We start from the raw sequence: 21,127 nt of genomic DNA on the forward strand, positions 1-21,127 counted from the left end.
ACAATTAGACAGTGTGAGTGTTTTACGTGTCTCTCCATTAGGGAAACTGACAGGATAGCAGTTTTTATGGAGATTGCTGAGTCAGGTTGCTGATGACACAGTGGCACACAGCTAAGAGGTGGTCCAAGTGGAGTAAACAGGTATAACATGTTGTCTGGGTATCCACTGCAAAAACGGTTTAAGTAAATTGTCTGGTAATTTTCATTTTTTTCCACTCTATTGTTTATCTCTTCTTCTCCCAAGATACTGTCCCCCTCCATTTCTTATCTTTCTCACACAATCAGCCTTTTCTGTCACGGCGGACAGCTAGACAAATGATTTTGTCAGTCTCGCAAGGTGTGGGGTAATTTTTCGGTGAGTGCAGCGCTTCAGAAAGGACTCCCGGCATTGAAATTAGAGGTTGTCAAATGCTACACGTCTCCACTGATAGCCTAGCACGGCCCCTTATGTTAATGTGGCATTTCGGCAAGAGGAAATAGAATTAGGGGGTGGAGAGAGAGGGTGTGGGGGTGCTGGTGGTGGTTGTCACCCTTTCTTTTTTTTAGTCTGCATATATAAACGCATTTGGAAATGTCCCTGCTTCTGATCCATTTCACAGATCGCTTTATGTTATTCCTAATGCCTGCATGAGTGACATTCTGTGCTGCTATTCAATCGACTGCTTCCAAATATTTTGGAAGTGTTTTAGTTTAAGACTAAGCAGCGCATTCTGTCTGCAAACACGCAGTGCACAGTGAACATCTGTCCAACCGTGTGCACAGCGCCGATCGATCATATAACCGCCGCTGGAAACGGCTTTGTCATTTTGCCACTATGCAGTCGGCTGTTTTATAGAAGGCTTGCCGTAAATCTGTTCTACAAGGACGTACATCATATAACAGCCCTGTTTTTTTATTATTGTAATTTGGGTGGGGAGCCACCTTCTCCATATACCCAGATGTTGTCCTTGGGACCCATGCATTATTCACCAAGAAATTAAGGAACAAGTTGGGGAAAATGCTCTGAGCAATGTGGGGTTTTGCCCAATCCCTTGGGTAGAAGAGGAAGTAAGATTACCTTATTTTCTGGACTGTTGAGCACATCTGTATTTAAGTTGCACCCACCCAATTTTAGAAGAAATATCAATTTTTACATATAAATGCTGCACCGGACTATAGGCCAAAGATTTATACGGGTTATTTACAAAATTATTATTTTTTGTTTACATACCTTAATTGTTTGCAATCTGTGCCTGTCACATGGCAGTAAAACGGCTGATCAAACATAACAGAAGCCATTAAGTTAAAGTACCACTGATAGTCACACTCACACACTAGGTGTGGTGAAATTACTCTCTGCATTTGACCCATCCCTTGTTCCACCTCCTGGGAGGTGAGAGGAGCTGTGAGCAACAGCTGTGGCCGTGAATCATTTTGGTGATTCAACCCCCAATTCCAACCCTTGATGCAGAGTACCAAGCAGGGAGGTAATGGGTCCCATTTTTATAGTCTTTGGTATGACTCGGCCGGTTTGAACTCACGACCTACCGATCTCTGGGACACTCTAACCACAAGGCCACTGTCGTAGACCCACTAGCCGCAGAATAGGATCTGTATGATATGTATATATTGTATAAGAATATAATATACTAATATTATATATCAGTATAAATTATATACTGTAAATATAAAATGTAAATGTTATATTTTATATTGCTACTATGGTACATTTATAGTCTACTTAATATCTGCATTATTCTTTCCACCCTTACCCTTTCCATCCTTTAATACTACTACTGTGTGGAACAATTTCCCCTGTGGATCAATAAAGTTTGTCTAAGTCTAAGACGCAAGCTCTCTAAACAGACTCAATAAATCCACAGTGATGTTTTTGTGAACTTACAAAATTGAAAAAAAAAAAAAAGAATGCCATTGTAAATTAATAATACTAACACAGACACTTATAAACTTGTTAGCATATTCGCTAATTGCTTGATTACATTACCATAGCGCATGCAAATATCTATTAAAACACTCCTACAGACATCACACATGGGATGGATTAAAAAAGCAATAATTGTTTTAGTTATATTGTAAAACTTATAAATGTTGCTTGGAGTGATGCATGGAGAAACGCTGTAGACCAATACTTTCGATTCAAGGAAGGAAACCGGAAGTGCATTTTAAACCTACAGCCCCCCAGTGGGTGAACTCGTCTAAAAGATGGCGCCGTAGCACAAACAATACACCTTTTCAGTGTCACTGTCCGTGTTCTATGAAATGTATTTGTTAATACAAAAACTGATGCAGGATTCTAAGCGTGGGGAAAAAAATAGCGGCCTATAGTCCGGATAATACGGTAGTTGACTAGTGATTAAGAATTCTACTTAATACATGACACAACAGTACATTCGTTATGAGGAATTAAGCAGTGCTTTCTAGAGGAGGAAAAGCATCAATTCTCCAAAGCATCGCGATTGGATTGTGTATGATTCTAAATTGATTGATATATTTCCAATTATTGATTACTTACATATGTAAAAGTACACTGTTCTAAAATGCAACTTTAATCCTAACATTCTCTAAACCTTAATTCTAAGTTTGGTTCGAACTATCCATGGAAGAACCATTAGCTAACATTCTATTTATGTTATGTGCTAGCTGGGTTAGGGCGGACACACAGAAACAAGGAAGACAAGCAATGCCAGCCAATGTACATTTGAACAGAAGACTAATAAGAGCCATGAAACACCAGAGAGTCACAAGCTAAGAAGAGGAAATTAGCAAGTTGATTATTAACTACGAGAGCTGGCCAATCCAAGTCTGAGCACGAACTGATGAAGCCTACTCGGATAAAAGCAAAACTTCTTAGACAAACCAAACAGTCAAGTTGCGATCGATTGAATGCCGTGAAATGATTATAAGGTCAGGAGAAACAATAATAATCATACAATGCAGCTGCCAGCAGACAATATTTTAAGGCACAGATTAGGGCTGGGCGATATATCGATATAAACTATATACCGCAGGTTTGTCTCTGTGCGATATAGAAAATGACTATCGTAATATTCGATTATATGTTCTCACACAGTTGCTTTTAGCTGTGGGCATTACATTACTGGCGTTTCTCACTCCTCCTCGTCTCTCCTTCTCACAGAGACGGAAAACAAGCCCGCCTTCTTACATACGTCACATACTGTCGCGCGTCTAGCGTCATACGCTCTCGCCGACCAGAGAGGTAGCAGCATGGCTAACGTTAGCTGAGGCAGGTCGTACAAGCAGAGCGGAGCGGAGCTTGTGACAATACAAGCGAGAAAAGGTGCAAAACTGACCAAAAATGGAGGAAGAACAATACATGCCCAAAATAAAGAGCAGCCATCATCTGGCGGTGGTTTGGCTTCAAGTGGGAAGATATTCAGAAGACAACAGCAATATGCAAAGTATGCAGCAGAAGTGTTACTACAAAAAGGTAGCAACACTATAAATTTGTTCTTTCATTTAAAAAGTCACCCGTGAGTGAATGAAGAGTATTTAATGAATACAGTTTTGGTCAATTGCCTTAGTTGTGATTTCCATCTCTGCATGAAAGTTTAAAAGTAGCATATATTAATGCAGTACGAAGAAGAATGTTTTAATGTGGACACAATCATTATACTGCTGTGATTATATGCATCAAATGTTCATTCAAGGCCAAGGCAAAATATCGTAATATGTATCGTATATCACAATATGGCATAAAAATATTGCGATATTAATAAAAGCCAATATCGCCCAGCCCTAGCATAGATGTCAATGGGTGGCTAGACGACACACGTCTTCTAGCCCCCAAGTTTATGGCGACTGGGGCCAAAGTGTCTGAACATTTGTGGTGTTAAAAGGCAATACAATTAAATCAAGGATTCATGCTCGCCAAGTAGGGATTTTTATTCATTTTTTTCAGTTAGCAGGCCTCTACAGTTTTAGTGCTTCTTGTCTGCCATATGTTTGTATATATGCTGTGCACGCTAACGTCCGAAAATGTGAAGTGAATTATATTTATATAGCGCTTTTTCTCTAGTGACTCAAAGCGCTTTACATAGTGAAACCCAATACCTAAGTTACATTCAAACCAGTGTGGGTGGCACTGGGAGCAGGTGGGTAAAGTGTCTTGCCCAAGGACACAACGGCAGTGACTAGGATGGCAGAAGCAGGAATCGAACCTGCAACCCTCAAGTTGCTGGCACGGCCACTCTACCAACCGAGCTAAACCGCAAATCAGAAATTATGCAGTAACGCATATTTCAGTAGCCTTGTCGGCATATTATTAATGATTAAATGTAAAACATTTAGAATATACAGTATAATAATAATAATGATACAATAAAGTAATTCAAGATGTATAAATAATATACAAACTGTCGAGAATTTTAACGCAGTTATCATTACATCACTAATCTGGCATTATTCCCAGGCTGGATCTAGCCCCTGGGTCGCTGGTTGAATAGCTCAGGTGTAGTACGAAGGTATGGTTTTATTTTGTAGTCCTAACTGTATCCGTGTACTTGAGTGATGAGTTAATATGGGAGGGAAGAAGTCACTCTTGTTTGCACCAAGTGGATGCGTCCCAGAGGTGTTGTCCAACAAAACTGCAGGCCAGATGTCCATGTCCATGTGTCCATGAGCTCATCAAGCATACATCTGTTGTTCATGGTTTTCAACAGCAGCAGGAATTCCCCAACAAATCAATCAAATGTGTAATTCTATTAGATGTTTTTTCTTTTTCTTTTTGCTATGTAACATAATATATACACCTAAGACTCCACTCTCCCCTCTTGAGATACTTACATAAGTATGACCCACCTTCTAAATGAGTTTCCGTGCAAGGTTAAGACTTGGAGGCCGGGCGTTCTTTAAATTGGTATCTATGGCCGAGTGTCAAGTTCCCCTGCTAGTGTTTTAATATAGACCGCTCTCCACTGTCCCTATGTGATTTAATGTGCTAATTCAGTCCACGCACAGCACATCCTATATCACTGATGGGTGAGCTCATGACTTCAATGTTGCAACAAGTGTGAAGTGAGCCAATGTGACCAAAATGTGTGCTGTTTGGTAATCGATCCTCCCACATTACAAACTGAGTAGAGGCCCACCCGACCCCTGCAGATAACTATTGGAGCGTGTGGCCTTTTACCCTGTCATTATGCAGCCCTTAATGGCTGTTTCTGTTGTGTCCAGCTGCTATTTTGTGAATAATGGCTACCTGTCCAAACTAGGCCTAACTTTTATGTTTTTTTTTTGTTACAATAAGCTCGGATATGCCATCAATACTTTGTCCAGAACGATTCAAAAAAGTCAATACAAGTGACACATCTGCTACCAAAGCTCGTACGTGTTTGTATGTTTTCCTCCAACATTGACGTGGCTGTCTTTTTTTTTTTTCTGTTTTTGTTTTCAGAGATCAACAGAGTGCGCAAACACATGTACAGCGACACAGTGAATGGCCTTGTGGAGAGACACCCCTTAGAGCTGCCAGAGCCTGCCGGACCCGTGGTCTACTTGCAGGAAAAACTGTTCGTGCCTGTCAAAGAGTACCCAGACGTAAGTAGCGAAGCACCACGGATATTTGTCGTCATACAATAGAAAGCGAGGATGGGGTCTGCATTGTTTATATCAGTGGTTCTCAAATGGGGGTACGCGTACCCCTGGGGGTACTTGAAAGTAGGCCAGGGGGTACGTGAGATTTTCTTTACAAATATTCTAAAAATAACAACAATTCAAAAATCCTTTATAAATATATTTATTGAAAAATACTTCAACAAAATATGAATGTAAATTCATAAACTGTGAAAAGAAATGTGAAGTGAAGTGAATTATATTTATATAGCGCTTTTCTCAAGTGACTCAAAGCGCTTTACACAGTGAAACCCAATATCTAAGTTACATTTAAACCAGTGTGGGTGGTACTGGGAGCAGGTGGGTAAAGTGTCTTGCCCAAGGACACAACAGCAGTGACTAAGATGGCGGAAGCGGGAATTGAACCTGCAACCCTCAAGTTGCTGGCACGGCCACTCTACCAACCGAGCAATATTCAGTGTTGAGAGCTAGATTTTTTTTGTGGACATGTTCCATAAATATGGATGTAAAAGATTTATTTTTTTGTAAAGAAATGTTTAGAATTAAGTTAATTAATCCAGATGGATCTCTACTACAATCCCCAAAGAGGGCACTTTAATTTTATGATTACTTCTATGAGTAGAAATCTTTATTGATAATTGAATCACTTGTTTTTTTTTCCAATTAGTTCAAGAAAGACCACAACAACTGAGTAATATTTTGCACTGCTATACTATTTAATAAATCAGAAACTGATGACATAGTGCTGCATTTTACTTCTTTATCTCTTTTTTTCAACCAAAAATGCTTTGCTCTGATTAGGGGGTACTTGAATTAAAAAAATGTTCACAGGGGGTACATCACTGAAAAAAGGTTGAGAACCACTGGTTTATATAATCCCAGCCGTTTGCACCAGGAAATGAATGGAGGCAACGAAGGATAAGAAGCATTCCAGTCAAAAATTGCATTTTCCAGTCCCGATATGATTTTGCAGGCTTGAAATGGCTGATTTTGCTCCAGCATTTGTAAAAAAAAAAAAGTTGATTTGAGGCTTATTTTTTAATTAACATTATGTCCCCTTGTGTTTTTATCAGTTTTTAAAGTGGGTTGTTTTGTAACCTTAACACCAAATAGCACAGGATTTCAACAAATCTACACAAATGTGCTTTATTTGCATTAGGGATGTAACGATAAACGGTGTTAAAGATAACCGGGGTGAAACTCTTGGCGGTCGCACGTTGAAATGCTAACAATAAAACAAAATATGTTATCGTATTTCTCCATTATGAAACCACATACTGTACCCCAATCCAAACTTTTATTAACACATTACTGTCTGGGCAAGTAGGATATTTAATTGTACACATTCAACCTCTCGCGGCTGTGTTGGAGCCACTATGGATTGAACTTTCACAGTATCGTGTTAGTCCCGCTCGACATCCATTGCTTTCGGATCCCCTGGGGGGGGGGGGTCCTCTCCAAGGTTTCTCATAGTCAGCATTGTCACTGGCGTCCCACTGGATGTGAATTCTCCCTGCCCACTGGGTGTTAGTTTTCCTTGCCCTTTTGTGGGTTCTTCCGAGGATGTCGTAGTCGTAATGGTTTGTACAGTCCTTTGAGACATTTGTGATTTAGGGCTATATAAATAAACGATTGATTGATTGATTTGAACCTACAAGCTGTGCTACTTAAAACAGTGATCAATGTATACCTGTAGAAAGAAGGCACACAGGTGTTTATACTGTGTGTTGAAGGACCTGTGAACAGAGTAGACACCACAACACTCTTATTTGTCAAGCATAAAACATGCAAAATAGGGTTACTAACCCAAAATAATAACCCTAACCCTCTAACAGGGGGTCCATATCTTTAGTTTAAAAATAAAATCAAAATATTTTAATTTCTGTATACTATTCTGAGCACATTCAATAATACCACAATAACAACTGTGATCATTTTAGTGAAAATAACCGTGATATAAAATCTTCATATCTTTACAACCCTAATTTATACATATTTCCCTATTTTTTTTTTTCATATTTGAACATTGACAGCAATTTAGCAGTTTTTGACCATTTTTTCCCCCAGGATGTCGCAGGCCTAAATTAGACTACTTTTCAAAAATAGCGATGTCAACTGTTGCAATAAAACTGCTGGAGAAAATAAAAGTTGCAATAAATAGTTGTGATTTTCACTCTGTAAGTATGACAGGGAAATTTGCTGACAAAAAAAATAATTAATGACCAAATGTATAGAAAAACAGCACACAAAAACGTGCAAAATAGGCTTTACTCATCACAACAAAGTATACATGTATTACTACAAGGAAAATACAAAACATACCTTAGCCTAAACCTAACAAGGAAAATTAATATTTATGCTGAAGACAAGTGATCAATATAAATAATCTTGAAAGAAATTACTATGGAAATGGCACTTTGTATACCAACTGTACACTGACGACTCTTCGGTATATCCAAGCTCCAGTTTTAATATTCCCCATTAAAAATGGCTGAAGGTAGTTCTCACTTTTGTGTTAGTTGTTTCCAATATACAGTGGTGCAAAAAAGTATTTAGTCAGCCACCGATTGTGCAAGTTCTCCCACTTAAAATGATGACAGAGGTGTGTAATTTTCATCATAGGTACACTTTAACTGTGAGAGACAAAATGTAAAAAAAAAATCCAGGAATTCACATTGTAGGAATTTTAAATAATTTATTTGTAAATTATGGTGGAAAATAAGTATTTGGTCAACCATTCAAAGCTCTCACTGATGGAATGAGGTTTTGGCTCAAAATCTCACGATACATGGCCCCATTCATTCTTTCCTTAACACGGATCAATCGTCTTGTCCCCTTAGCAGAAAAACAGCCCCAAAGCATGATGTTTCCACCCCCATGCTTCACAGTAGGTGTGGTGTTCTTGGGATGCAACTCAGTATTCTTCTTTCTCCAAACACGACAAGTTGAGTTTATACCAAAATGGATACATGGATGATACAGCAGAGGATTGGGAAAATGCCATGTGGTCAGATGAAACCAAAATAGAACTTTTTGGTATAAACTCAACTCGTCGTGTTTGGAGGAAGAAGAATACTGAGTTGCATCCCAAGAACACCACACCTACTGTGAAGCATGGGGGTGGAAATATCATGCTTTGGGGCTGTTTTCCTGCTAAGGGGACAGGACGATTGATCCGTGTTAAGGAAAGAAAGAATGGGGCCATGTATCGTGAGATTTTGAGCCAAAACCTCATTCCAACAGTGAGAGCTTTGAATGGTTGACCAAATACTTATTTTCCACCATAATTTACAAATACATTCTTTAAAATTCCTACAATGTGAATTCCTGGATATTTTTTTCACATTCTGTCTCTCACAGTTGAAGTGTACCTATGATGAAAATTAAACACCTCTGTCATTATTTTAAGTGGGAGAACTTGCACAATCGGTGGCTGACTAAATACTTTTTGCCCCACTGTATTCTTTATTCATAAAGTGTACATTTAGGCTTTAATTGTTTAATAAAGTAATTCTAAAACTGTGGTACGCGGGCTCCATCTAGTGGAACGCCAAATAATCCGTTGATTAAAGTACAGTTATTTTTTTCTCCGATATCTACACATAGTGTTACCGTTCAACCTGTGTATATATAATGTTACAGTGGCCTAAGTTATTGAATCGATCCATCCACCCATCCCTTTTCTACCGTTTGTCCCTTATACTTGTTCAATAAAACTTAGTTTATTATGAATGCTTAGGCCTACTATGTTGTTATGTTTTAATGTTGGTCATTATGGTGGTGCTTGGAGAGCCAAGTTTTTTCTGAAGTGGTACTTGGTGAAAAAATTTCCGAAACTACTGATGTAATACATATCTTCATCAATTGTGCGCCATCGTTTGTTTACAAATGTGACCAATTCACACACATTTGTGCATACTTTATGAATTAAACACCACCAAAGGCTTTCCAATTTTAGTTTTTGTTATCATCATCATTATTTGTACGGCTTATCTGCTCTGTCATCCACAAGTTGCATATATTCTTGTGTAAGTTTGTGCATGTTTTTAGAGTTGATGGTTTTGTATGTTCCAACACATTGCACTTAGTTTACCCGTGAGAACTTTGAGTGATCTATTGTGGTGATTTTTCCTGGTAATTGCGTGAACGATGAGTAAAAAAACGGTGAATGAATGAATCTTCTGTCAATGGAAACAAGGAAGTGAAGATGTGTGGCGATGCAGTGAGACATTTGAATGTTAAACAGTTTTGTTGCGATTGAGTGCTAGATCGGGAATTAGCACAATCTTGAAATCCTGAAGGGACTGCTGTTTCCCTAAAATAATTCATATCCCCAGACCTCTTACTGTCCCGTCCATCATAGCATGTTTTCCCATTGGAAACAGTACAAGTGTTATAAAAATGATCGAGGTCCCCTGCTTTAGATGCTTGCCATGTTGAAGTCTCACTAAAATGGACTTCTCGTGGAACGTCACACTCAATAAGGATAATTTGGACATTCCACTGTCTCAAGGTCTTCCAACTACCTATCTAGGCTTAATAATGATATATTTGATCTTACTCAATGAATGAACTATTGGTGCCCTCCACCCTCACAACCCTTTTTGCCCGACGTGCTTTGCTGCACTGCACTGAGCAAGGCGGTAAAGTCAGCATTGTGTTTACAAGCTGCCAGGAAAGCTACTAAATTAATTAGGCTTCCCCCTCGTGGCTGACGTGATTCAGTGATGACCTTAGCAGACACGCTTTCATTCAAAGGACAGACAAACGGGTGCAACATGGTGATGCAAAAAATAAAAAGGCACACACATCACTCAATTTTAGTTTGCACATATCTCTAGCCCCCCCTCTGCCACATTGGGTCATTACAAGACAAGGAAAAATGCCAGATAGCTTTGTTATAAATAGACATAGTGATTGGAACCAAGGGAAATCAGCTGCCGGTCTAAATGGAATTATTTGCTATTCCTGCTGCCATTGCTCCTCTCTATGTGCTTCCCAATTCAAGCTAACCTTAGCTACAATGTACACCGGTATGCACCTTTAATGAGTCATTTGATTTGATTTAAAACATACTCAGTAACACAGTGTAGCATGACTTAGAGGGTTCATAATATGACTTTTTTTCCCCTACATTTAAAAAACTTGTGGTTTACATAGCATGTAATTGTGTTGGTTTTTTTTTTTGGTCAAATATTTGCATAGATTATATTTTAAGGGCTGTTTTCAAGCCGCTTTCTGACAGTCTCTTAAAGATGCGCCCTTTTGTGGACGGTCTTATGTACGTGTTTCCACTTAGACAGCATCTTCTCCCCGTCGTCTTTGTTGTATATTTTTTAGTGCTTCCATAGCTAGTGTACTGCTAGATGAAGTTAAAACTATATGCAAATGTTGTATTAGAAATGACAGCAGCAGCAGATCCATGTGCATGTACGAGCCAGTCCTCCCAGCAACAAAAGAATAGCAAAAAATGAGCTTATTGGCTACATTGTTGGACTCCATGGGCAAAACAATTTGGGTAACTCTTAACCTCATGTGGATTATCCGCTGATGTCACCAATGACAAAAACGTTAATGCAGGCAAGATTGTTTAACAAATATCTTTGCAATGCCTCTACGGTTTGATTTAAAATTGTTGGTACTTATACAGATTTCAAATACACAACATTAGGTACAAGTATTATTATTACCTTCTGGAACCTGCTGATCTGTATTGGGGATCTGCATATATCCTAAAAAATTGCGCACGTCCGCCTTTGTAGTCCGTAGTCGATAAGCTTCGTCTTTTTCTCCGTCTTCTTGTCATGGAATATTCATCCTCCACTGTCGCCATTTCTAATGTAAAGTAGCGTCAAGTTGTAACTTATATCCGTCAGTAAACTCGCCAAGAAAGCGCTAAAAACTACCAGTATAGTGAGTTTACGTTATTCACCCAAGGAACTTTAGTTATTAGAGAGTTCCGGTCGGACGGTTTTTCACGGGACACATTTCCGGCCTTTTTGTTGTTTCCGGATGAGGAGATGCTGCTCCGTTATTGATTTGAGTAAAGTCCGAATGTCATTAAAACAGTTAGCGCCATCTTTTGAAACTTCTTCCACTCCCGTCCTTGCACGCTACACCACTACAACAAAAATGACAGGTAAAAGACAATGCTGAAGGTGAGCCACGTAAATAAGACCGCCCATTAAACGGCGCATCCTGAAATAACTGACAGAAAGCGGCTTGAAGCCGATCTGTAAAACATAATCTATGCAACATTTTGACCAAAGAACCACCATTACATGTTATGTAGACCACAAGGAAGTGTTTTAAATGTAGAAAAAAATCAAAATATTACTGCTTTAATGCGACTTATAATCCGATTTGCCTTTTTGTATGAAATTAGGCCTGAATAGACCCATATATCGTATACCACATTACAACTTAAAAATACAGGAATATAATTTTTGGTCCATATTGCCCAGCCCTACCAACCATTGTTTTCTGAGTAATTTCATGAAAACCAGCCTTTTCTAACGTTCCACACTACAAAATAATAGTATGTGTGATTCATGCCGATAATGTATCGGATCGATATATGGACACGACTAAATTTAAAAGTATTTTTAATTTTTTATCTTTGCAAAGAACTGTATCTTATTGGTTAGCATTGTGATTGATCCGTGCAGAATTTTAGCTTCATATAAAACGTACCTGCTCAATATATTCCATTAATGAAGGTCCTGTTTGCTTTAAGGAGTCATATAGGAGAGTCATATTCCTGCAGAGACTGGATGGATGATGTAGTGTCAGGGTGAAAATTGAGACGCCAGGAGTGATGAAGGAGCAAGCAGCAGAGAAAATTCTTATCTCCATCTGCCCAGAGCTAAAGGAAAGAAGACGTAATGATGATTGGGGAATATTTTCCACTGCTTAAATTTCCAACTGATTCCCCAGATTTTCCCTCATCTTTAAAAGTCTGTTGAGGCATGGAAAGTAATCATTTTTGGCTTCTACTCACCTGGCTCATATTAAGAAATTGCTTGAGTTCCCCACTCAATCCGTTCCTTAATTTGACTTTGCATACTGGTGGAAGTTTTTAGCTGAGGTCATGTTTCTGTATACTGTGCTATTTAATGTACAATAACACCATTCATAACATATTGTACCTGCATGTCTCCCCCTCTGTTTTTTTTTTTTTTAACTACATAATCAAATCGCCCTGGTCTGCCAATGCCTCACCTCTCTTTCCCTACTTGAAAGCCAGTGCAGAGCGCTGCCGTGCGTCACCGTGGCGACCGCATCTTGACCGACAGCTAAGTCACAGGCTATCTGATAGCGTCCACCTTCAATTAAATGCTATCTGTGGCGCCGCTTCTGACAGAGTACACACGCCGGCAAACCGGATGGGAGCTGGGCACGTCAATTCCATTGACCTTCAGGCATCTGAAGTGTCTTTTAAATACATCTGACATTTATTATAGTTTTCTTTATACTGGGCAAGCGTTAAATAGCCAGTTGGCGTGCTGGTTCAGAACACTTGTTTGCAGACAAAATGGCAGATCACCACATTTTCACCCTAGTTTCAACTTATTTCTGTGTGGTTGCTTTTAAAACTATAATTTAAGTTCAGTTGGCCAAAATCAGTTGTGTTTGTAATTATTGTCTTCTAAGCTATGTAGTAAAGTTATGCTCTCTGAATGTGTAACTGTGAGCTTTCAGAGTGTGACAAATTAGCCTGAGTGCCTCACCAGTATTCGATTTTACTGTGTAGCTCAAAGAATAGGAGGAAAATAAAAAAGTCAGGCTGGCTTCGAGTATACAGAATGGCCCGCATTTTTGCCGTAGTAAAATTACTTGGCCAAATCGGGCAGTCATTAAGCTACCTTCCCATGAGGGTGTCATCTCCTACTGTACCAGCACCTGATATCCTTCTTACCGCCCCTCAAGTCATTACCGGTCCTCCAAATGTACCACCTAACACCTTTGCACAACGCCACAGAGGCTGCAGTTGGGATTCTATGATGTACAATGGTTCACATTGCTGAAGTGCTATCAATTCCATACATTGTATGTGCACATATATACTGTATGTCTGTGTGGTTGTATGTGTATATGTATATGTCGGCCCTGCGAAGAGGTGGTGACTTGTGTTGCTTTTTGTACAAGGTACTTTGAGATTTAAGTGTTTACAGACTTTTAATGACTTTTAAAAACAAATATTAAAAACTAGCAAAAAATGTAACAAATCTAGACTCTTAACTTCTGTCCCTTGATGTCCCTAACCAAAGAAGAGCGCTGCAGCGAGCATGACATCACACTTGTTTCATGCTGTTGCTCGAATTAGACTTTCTCTTTTTAATAGCCACCACTGTTCCCTTAAGATTTGTGCATTTTGTAGATGGCTGTCAGCGGTTATATCTGCTAGATATATACAAATCACGTCCACATTGCAGACATACTGACAACACTCCAGACAATGGCGTGCGTGTTTTGTTTACATTTGGTTTCGGTAGCGTGGTTTTCGGTGATCAAATTCTTTTTACACTTGTCAGTAGTGCAAAAATAATAAGCTATACTGTTTATATCGATTCATACTGTCACGACCTGCTAATTTTATTGTTTTTACGTTCGTGTGGTTTGGATTTGATGTCACTTTTTCCCATATTTGCAAACACACTGTCCGTGCCTAAAAGGTGATTGGCGGAAAATTAGGGAGTGGTGTTTTATGTCCGGGAAAGCACAGACTCACAAGACGAAAGTGTTTACACGTGAGGTAAAACCTGTTGGCGTTGTGATGTCGTTTATCATAAGATTGGTAATAAAAGTTAAACATAGCATCGGACTTTGTGATATCTTCTGGGTACTACGATACATTGTATTACTTTAATTCGTTTTGAAGGTGTGATTGTAATGGAAATGCCATGGTTGCACGCCACATTCACTTACGCTATGGGGAAATCGTGTGTGTGTGTGTGTGCGTGCGTGTGTGTGCATGCATGTGTTTGTGTGAGTGTGTGTGTACATACATATATGTGTGTATGTCTGTGTATGTATATGTGTGTGTGTGTGTGTGTGTATATATATATATATATATATATATATATGTGTATGTGTGTGTGTGTGTATATGTATGTATATTTACATATATAGTGTGTGTGTCTATAAATATATATATATATTTCTATATATATATATATATATATATGTATATATATATATATACATATATATATATATATATATATATATATATATATATATATATATATATATATATATATATATATATATATATATATATATATATATATATATATATGGTATTACTTTAATTAGGTTTTAATTAGATTTTTTCCTTTTTAAGCCTGAAGTTTTTCAAAAGATCTGTGAAAATGCACAAAAAAAAAAACCTAAACACACCTGTGTGAAAGGTATTCTTTCTTGAGCTCACAACCGCAACCATCAAATGTCATTAAATGAGGCAGTGTGATTTCCGTAACAGGACTTTTTTGTTTGTTTGAATTTGTTACTCTAACTAAAAAAAAAAAAGGAGACTAAAAACAGTTGTATATTAGTTTAAAGGGAAAAAAGTTTACTGTCTAATCAGCACGTACATGTTTGCGTTTGAGTCATGTTTTGGTCACTTATTACCACCACAGGCATCACTTTGTCGAAGTTTTGGCATTTTAATGCAGAGAATGTCGAGTTATTGGTTATTTTATACCAACGTTTGGCAAAGTTTGAACTCAGCTGATGTCGATCTTTCCATTTTTATTTCCTTGCCTGCTATTTACGCTCTGCCTGCAAACCCCGCAATAAATCCAAACAGAATTATCAAAGGAGGCCACGGATTAGGTGCTAAATGCTGGATGTGCTAAAAAGAGAGCTTTGAAGTCTACGGGGGCTTTCAGGGGAAATGTCACCGTTGGAATCAAAACAAAATTTACCTGCCCTCCATTGCCCGGCTCATGCGCCCTCCAACCCTCCAATGTAGGTCGCAGTGATACGGTTTAAACATTTTCCAAATATAATTTTTTTTTATGTGTTTCTTTTTTGCTTTTACCATATGGAAATGTGTGGAATTGCTGTGCAGTGGGGGTTTCAAGCCTCTTCTTAAAGATGGATGGCTGACCGCAGGCAGGCTGCCAGCAGGGGGCGTGTAAGCTTCTGCGCTGTGAATGACCCAAACATATACCTACTCAAGCTATTAATAGAGCAACAAAGCAAACAACAGAAGCAACACTGGCCAAAATAGGTTTTTCTTTTTCAATAATTGATTAGAATCAAAGACAGGATGTAGAAAGCAAAGAGGGCATTATCTGAACTAACGGCGCAGTCTACCTTACTTTGATAACACTGATGAACCGATCCTCATTTCCATAAGCCCACCGCGGCCGCTTAATAAGTAATTGGTATTCTCCGCCTGCTCTCCCGTAAACCCTGCACGCACACATTCAGAGCCCACAGCATGATCTCATTTCCTGTCTCCACACCAGCGCAAAACACACGCTGTCAAAGCAACAATTGTTCTGCTTCTCCAGACATTGCTTGGTGGAACTGCTATTGTTTCACAGTGGATCACTGCACACACACACACACACACACACACACACACACACACACACACACACACACACACACACACACGTATGACAATTGGCTTTCGGTGTCCGCAAGAGTTTTCCCTCACATGACTGTTTCATACACAAACACACACAAACACACACACACACACACAACATAACCCGCCTGTGGTGTAGCGATAACCGGGGCTAAAAAGAAAAAAAAATAGTTCCTTTTTAATGTCATTGTAAGCCCTTGCCCTGAAGGAGGCTTTGGGTGTTTGTCTCACACAGTTCGTATACACACAGCAAGGGGCTTCTTCTACATTTGTCTGTTTTTGAAAAAAAAAAAAAAAAATAGTTTAATGAAAAGACGCTGAAGAGACGAGTCGGTCCCGTAAGAGTCCTTTGGGTTTCAGATGCTAGAGCAGTGGATCATTTCTTTCTAGACGACATTGGTAGAATTAATTAGTAAGTCTTTGGTAAACCCGCTAAAAAGCAACAGTACATTATGACTAAGTCTGCAGCTATAGAATATTTTAATCATTAGATGTTCTACTGAAAGTTGTTTTGTGTAATCGAATGTTGTGATCATATTTTTGTTTGGTTGAAAAATATAATATGTGCACAAACAATAAGATATTTAATCATAAAATGTTGCAGGTACACCAATGGGTCGGATTTCCTCCAAGTGCAGCATATTTGTGTTTTGCTTTTAAGCACTGGACGGAGAGAAGGTTTTGTGAACAACAACAAATACAAACCAGGTCTGGTGGATTATTGCCTCGTGGCTCATATGACCACTTCTTCTTCTTCTTCTTCCTCTTCTTCTTCTTTTTCTGTGCTTGTCAACCACGCTCTAAATTTTGAATACATTGTCATTTCCAGGGCTGTAACGTATAAGAATTTTATATCACGGCTATTGTAAATAAAATGATCATCCATCCATCCATTTTTTACCTACCGCTTATACCATTTGGGGTTGCGGGGGGCGCTGGTGCCTATCTCAGCTACAATCGGGCGGAAGGCGGGGTACACCATGGACAAGTCGCCACCTCATCGCAGGGCCAACACAGATAGACAGACAACATTCACACTCACATTCACACACTAGGGACCATTTAGTGTTGCCAATCAACCTATCCCCAGGTGCATGTGTTCGGAAGCCGGAGTACCCGGAGGGAACCCACGCAGTCGCGGGGAGAACATGCAAACTCCACACATAAAGATCCCGAGCCCGGGGTTGAACCCAGGACTACTCAGGATCTTCGTATTGTGAGGCAGATGCACTAACCCCTGTACCACCGTGCTGCCCCTAAAATGATCATTATTGTGCTATTGACGAATGCGCTCAAACAATGCTTATACATATAGACATCTTTTGACCAATTTATTTTTTTAAGTAACTAAAATAAACAGAAACACTGTTAGAAAACCCACTGTTTTGCATGTTTTGTTTCTTATGCGTATGCTGATGGTGTTGTTAATGTTAGTATTTGAACTGTTTTAATGGCTAGGCTTTTATTGTTTTAAATATAGTTTTTTTCCTGAAACACTTTTAAGATGTATTTAAAGGAAAAGTTCGTAACACTTAATATCTGGTATTATTCCTGGCAGGCGTTGTAGCGTCCTACTCTGTTCAACGGCCCTTGAAAGCACCGTAAAAAACACTCCTGTTTTTTCCTGTGATTATAGAACGATCACTCTGTATTAAGAGGTTACAGCTTGTAGGTTCAGTGTGCAGAATTGAATATAAATAAGTTAGTCAGACAGTAATGTGTTTATTTAAGTGTAGATTGGGGTATGTCGTTTCCTAATGGAGAAAGAAAATGTCTCTTGTTGTCATGCCAGTCAATCAGTTTATCAAAGTGCAACTATCGGTCCTGTTTTTCGATAATTTTAATTATAAAACAGTAAAACCTACCATGGAGAGTTTTATCGCTGTTATTATTAATACAGTTTACTATTACAGCCCTAGTCATTACATTGTGTGTGCCTTCACTTGAGTATCACCATCAAATGTACACATTCAATGTACTCAAATTACTCGAGGGATCGTGTCACCCTTAATTATGACTATTATTTGTTAACTTATACGGACATACATTTGTGCTTTCATGTGGCATCATGACTGCCAATGAGCTTTAATTAGTGTATTAAAAAGGCGGCAAGATGGTGTCACATGACTGGCTAAATTATTTAAATGTGGTAGGAGAGGAAGCTCCATTCCTCCCATTTCCTCCTGTGTTCGATGGCTTTGTGCCTTTCTGATAACTCTCTAGTTTTTTTTATACATACATATGTACAGAAGGTCTTATCTTTGTCCATGTGATGTCAGAGGAAACAAAAATTGAGCTGTTTGGCCACAATACCCAGAAATATATTTGGAGGAGAAAAGGTGAGGCCTTTAATCCCATGAACACCATCCCTATCGTCAAGCATGGTGGTGGTAGTTTTATGTTCCGAGCCTGTTTTGCTGCCAATGGAACTGGTGCTTAACAGAGAGTAAATGGGACAATGAAAAAGGATTACCGCCAGATTCTTCAGGACAACCTAAAATCATCAGCCCGAAGGTTGGGTCTTGGGCGCAGTTGGGTGTTCCAACAGGACAATGGCCCCAAACACACGTCAAAAGTGGTAAAGGAATGGCTAAATCAGGCTAGAATGACGGTTTTAGAATGGCCTTCCCAAAGTCCTGGTTTAAATGTGTGGACAATGCTGAAGAAACAAGTCCATGTCAGAAGACCCACAACTTTAGCTGAATTGCACCAATTTTGTCAAGAGGAGTGGTCAAAAATTCAACAAGAAGCTTACTAGAAGCTTGTGGATGGCTACCAAAAGCGCCCTATTGCATTGAAACTTAACCAAATTTTAACATTGCTGTATGTATACTTTTTGACCCAGAAGATTTGGTCACATTTTCAGTACACCCATAATAAATTTATACAAGAACCAAACTTCATGAATGTTTTTTGTGACCAACAAGTATGTTACCTTTAACCTGGACATGCAATACATAGTTTATAGCATGACGCAGTGTTTTTAAAATGGTCAGATTTCTGAATAATTCTTTAAACTACACTTGTCCTACTCAACCTAATGTGTATTTCCATAAAAACACCTATGACACACTGCTTCCACACTCAAAGTAGTTGGGAAAGCAATAAAAAGGTGGAGGAGTTTTTCAACAGTCCTTCTTCCTACGATTTGGGTGTTTTTCACCCTACTGCTCCTGTATCGCCAACTCTTTAACCTTTTCACTCTTTATTTGTCTCTGCTTTTCCTCTGTCATGAATATGTTAATGAGAGCGACAGTCTCTCTGTCAAGTGCAATTGTCATCAACATAGCCGTGTCCTCTGAGAGTTGCTGGTCTCGTCAGGAGCGAGAGAAGCGGCGTAGTAAAATATTTAATTGCTCTTTCCCTGTGATATGGGGATTTGCCACTTGAAACTGACAGACCATTTCCAGTTTACAGAGCCATAAACACATACAGCAGTATAGACGAGGGGTTTCCAAACTAAGGCAAGCAGCCCAAAAAAGTGGGTCGTTGTTCACTTCATTGGGTCCCAGATTGTCAGCGTGAGCTGTATTATTGATTATTAAAGAAGAGATGCGTTGTCGTGCTAAATGGCTTTTATGGTTTATGTTTTCCTTAATTGATGTCCTTTAACATAGTTTAATTTCTTGAGCTACAAATGTTGGTCAAGGTATTGAAACAGTTTAGCTCTAAACACCCAGTTAATTAAACCTTGTTTTTAACATGTTTCACCATTGGTAACCAGAATTGTCCTGAAAAACACATACCTACGCTAGAGTTGGGCGATGTGGCGTAGTGGTTAGTGTCCGCCCTGAGATCGGTAGGTTGTGATTTCAAACCCCGGCCGAGTCATACCAAAGACTATAAAAATGGGACCCGTTACCTCCCTGCTTAGCACTCCGCATCAGGGGTCGGAAATGGGGGTTAAAAAGATGACGTTAAAATATATCGATGTTTTCATAGTATTATCAACTAGATACGCTATTGAACTTGGTATCATTACAGTGTATGTCAGGTTTAGATCCACTCATGGCATTTTTTTACATTCAGGCGCGCCAGCTCATGTTAGCTGTGACGCCAGTTTGATACTCCTATGGTGTGTAATGAAGCATGTTTAGATATATCTCGTCCTGCAGGGATGATATTCGCAAGAAACTCACTTTATTCATCGCCATGGAGGCGAGGATTAGTGATTTAGAAGTAGTTACAACTGCTGACTGCGAATGTATGTCGCTGCTAGATAGCATGTCGCTCCTAGATAGCTAGCCATGTCTTAAAGCACCTATTCCTGAGGGCGTTTCAGTGTTATAGCTTCACCTTTGTCAGTTTGTTGGCCAAAATGCGTACGTTCTCCCTTTTCTGTCTACACACTGTGTCTGCTTGTAAGTACTCTGTGATTGTGCGCTGCCAAACATGCTCCTCTGCTCGTAAACCAGCAATGTCATGACGTGATGACGCACTGTCACGAAATCGATACTTTTCAAACAGAGTATAGTACCGTTTTTGATTCATTAGTACCTTGATACTATATGTGTATATATGTATGTATGTATGTATATTAGGAGTGTAATGGTACGTGTATTCGTATTGACCCCGTGCGTCGGTAAGGTGGGCGGGGTTGGGGGCGCAGGTTTGTAAAATATATTCAGGACGTGTCATGAATACAAAAGATTATGGGTATTAGTTGTGTTGCGTTTATGTTGTGTTACTGTGAGGATGTTCTCCCGAAATGTGTTTGTCAATCTTGTATTGTGTGGCTTCATAGCGTGGCGCATATTAGTAAGTGTTAAAGTTGTTATTGTACGTGTGATTGCGGAAGCTGCACACATGTTGCTAGACCAACAATCGGCTCGTACATGTTGTTGAAGGTGTCAAAGGCAATGGCTTGACAGCACGCCCATATTCTTGTCATCAGGTTGAACGCTATTAAATAGTCGCGAGAACTACAGAATTG

At 39.2% G+C, this 21,127-nt stretch overlaps 1 protein-coding gene across 6 annotated transcripts in view; it reads left to right on the top strand.

Annotated features, from left to right (window-relative positions):
- Nucleotides 1-21,127, top strand: part of qkia (QKI, KH domain containing, RNA binding a) — a 136,332-nt gene that overhangs the window by 41,880 nt on the left and 73,325 nt on the right. For all 6 annotated transcript variants that reach the window (XM_061896010.1, XM_061896009.1, XM_061896013.1 and 3 more), the window contains exon 2: nucleotides 5,413-5,555. In XM_061896010.1, coding sequence (XP_061751994.1) covers nucleotides 5,413-5,555 — 143 coding nt within the window. The remainder of the gene's footprint in view (nucleotides 1-5,412; nucleotides 5,556-21,127) is intronic.

Source organism: Nerophis ophidion, linkage group LG03, assembly GCF_033978795.1.
Source record: "Nerophis ophidion isolate RoL-2023_Sa linkage group LG03, RoL_Noph_v1.0, whole genome shotgun sequence".
NCBI classification, from domain to species: Eukaryota; Metazoa; Chordata; class Actinopteri; order Syngnathiformes; family Syngnathidae; genus Nerophis; species Nerophis ophidion.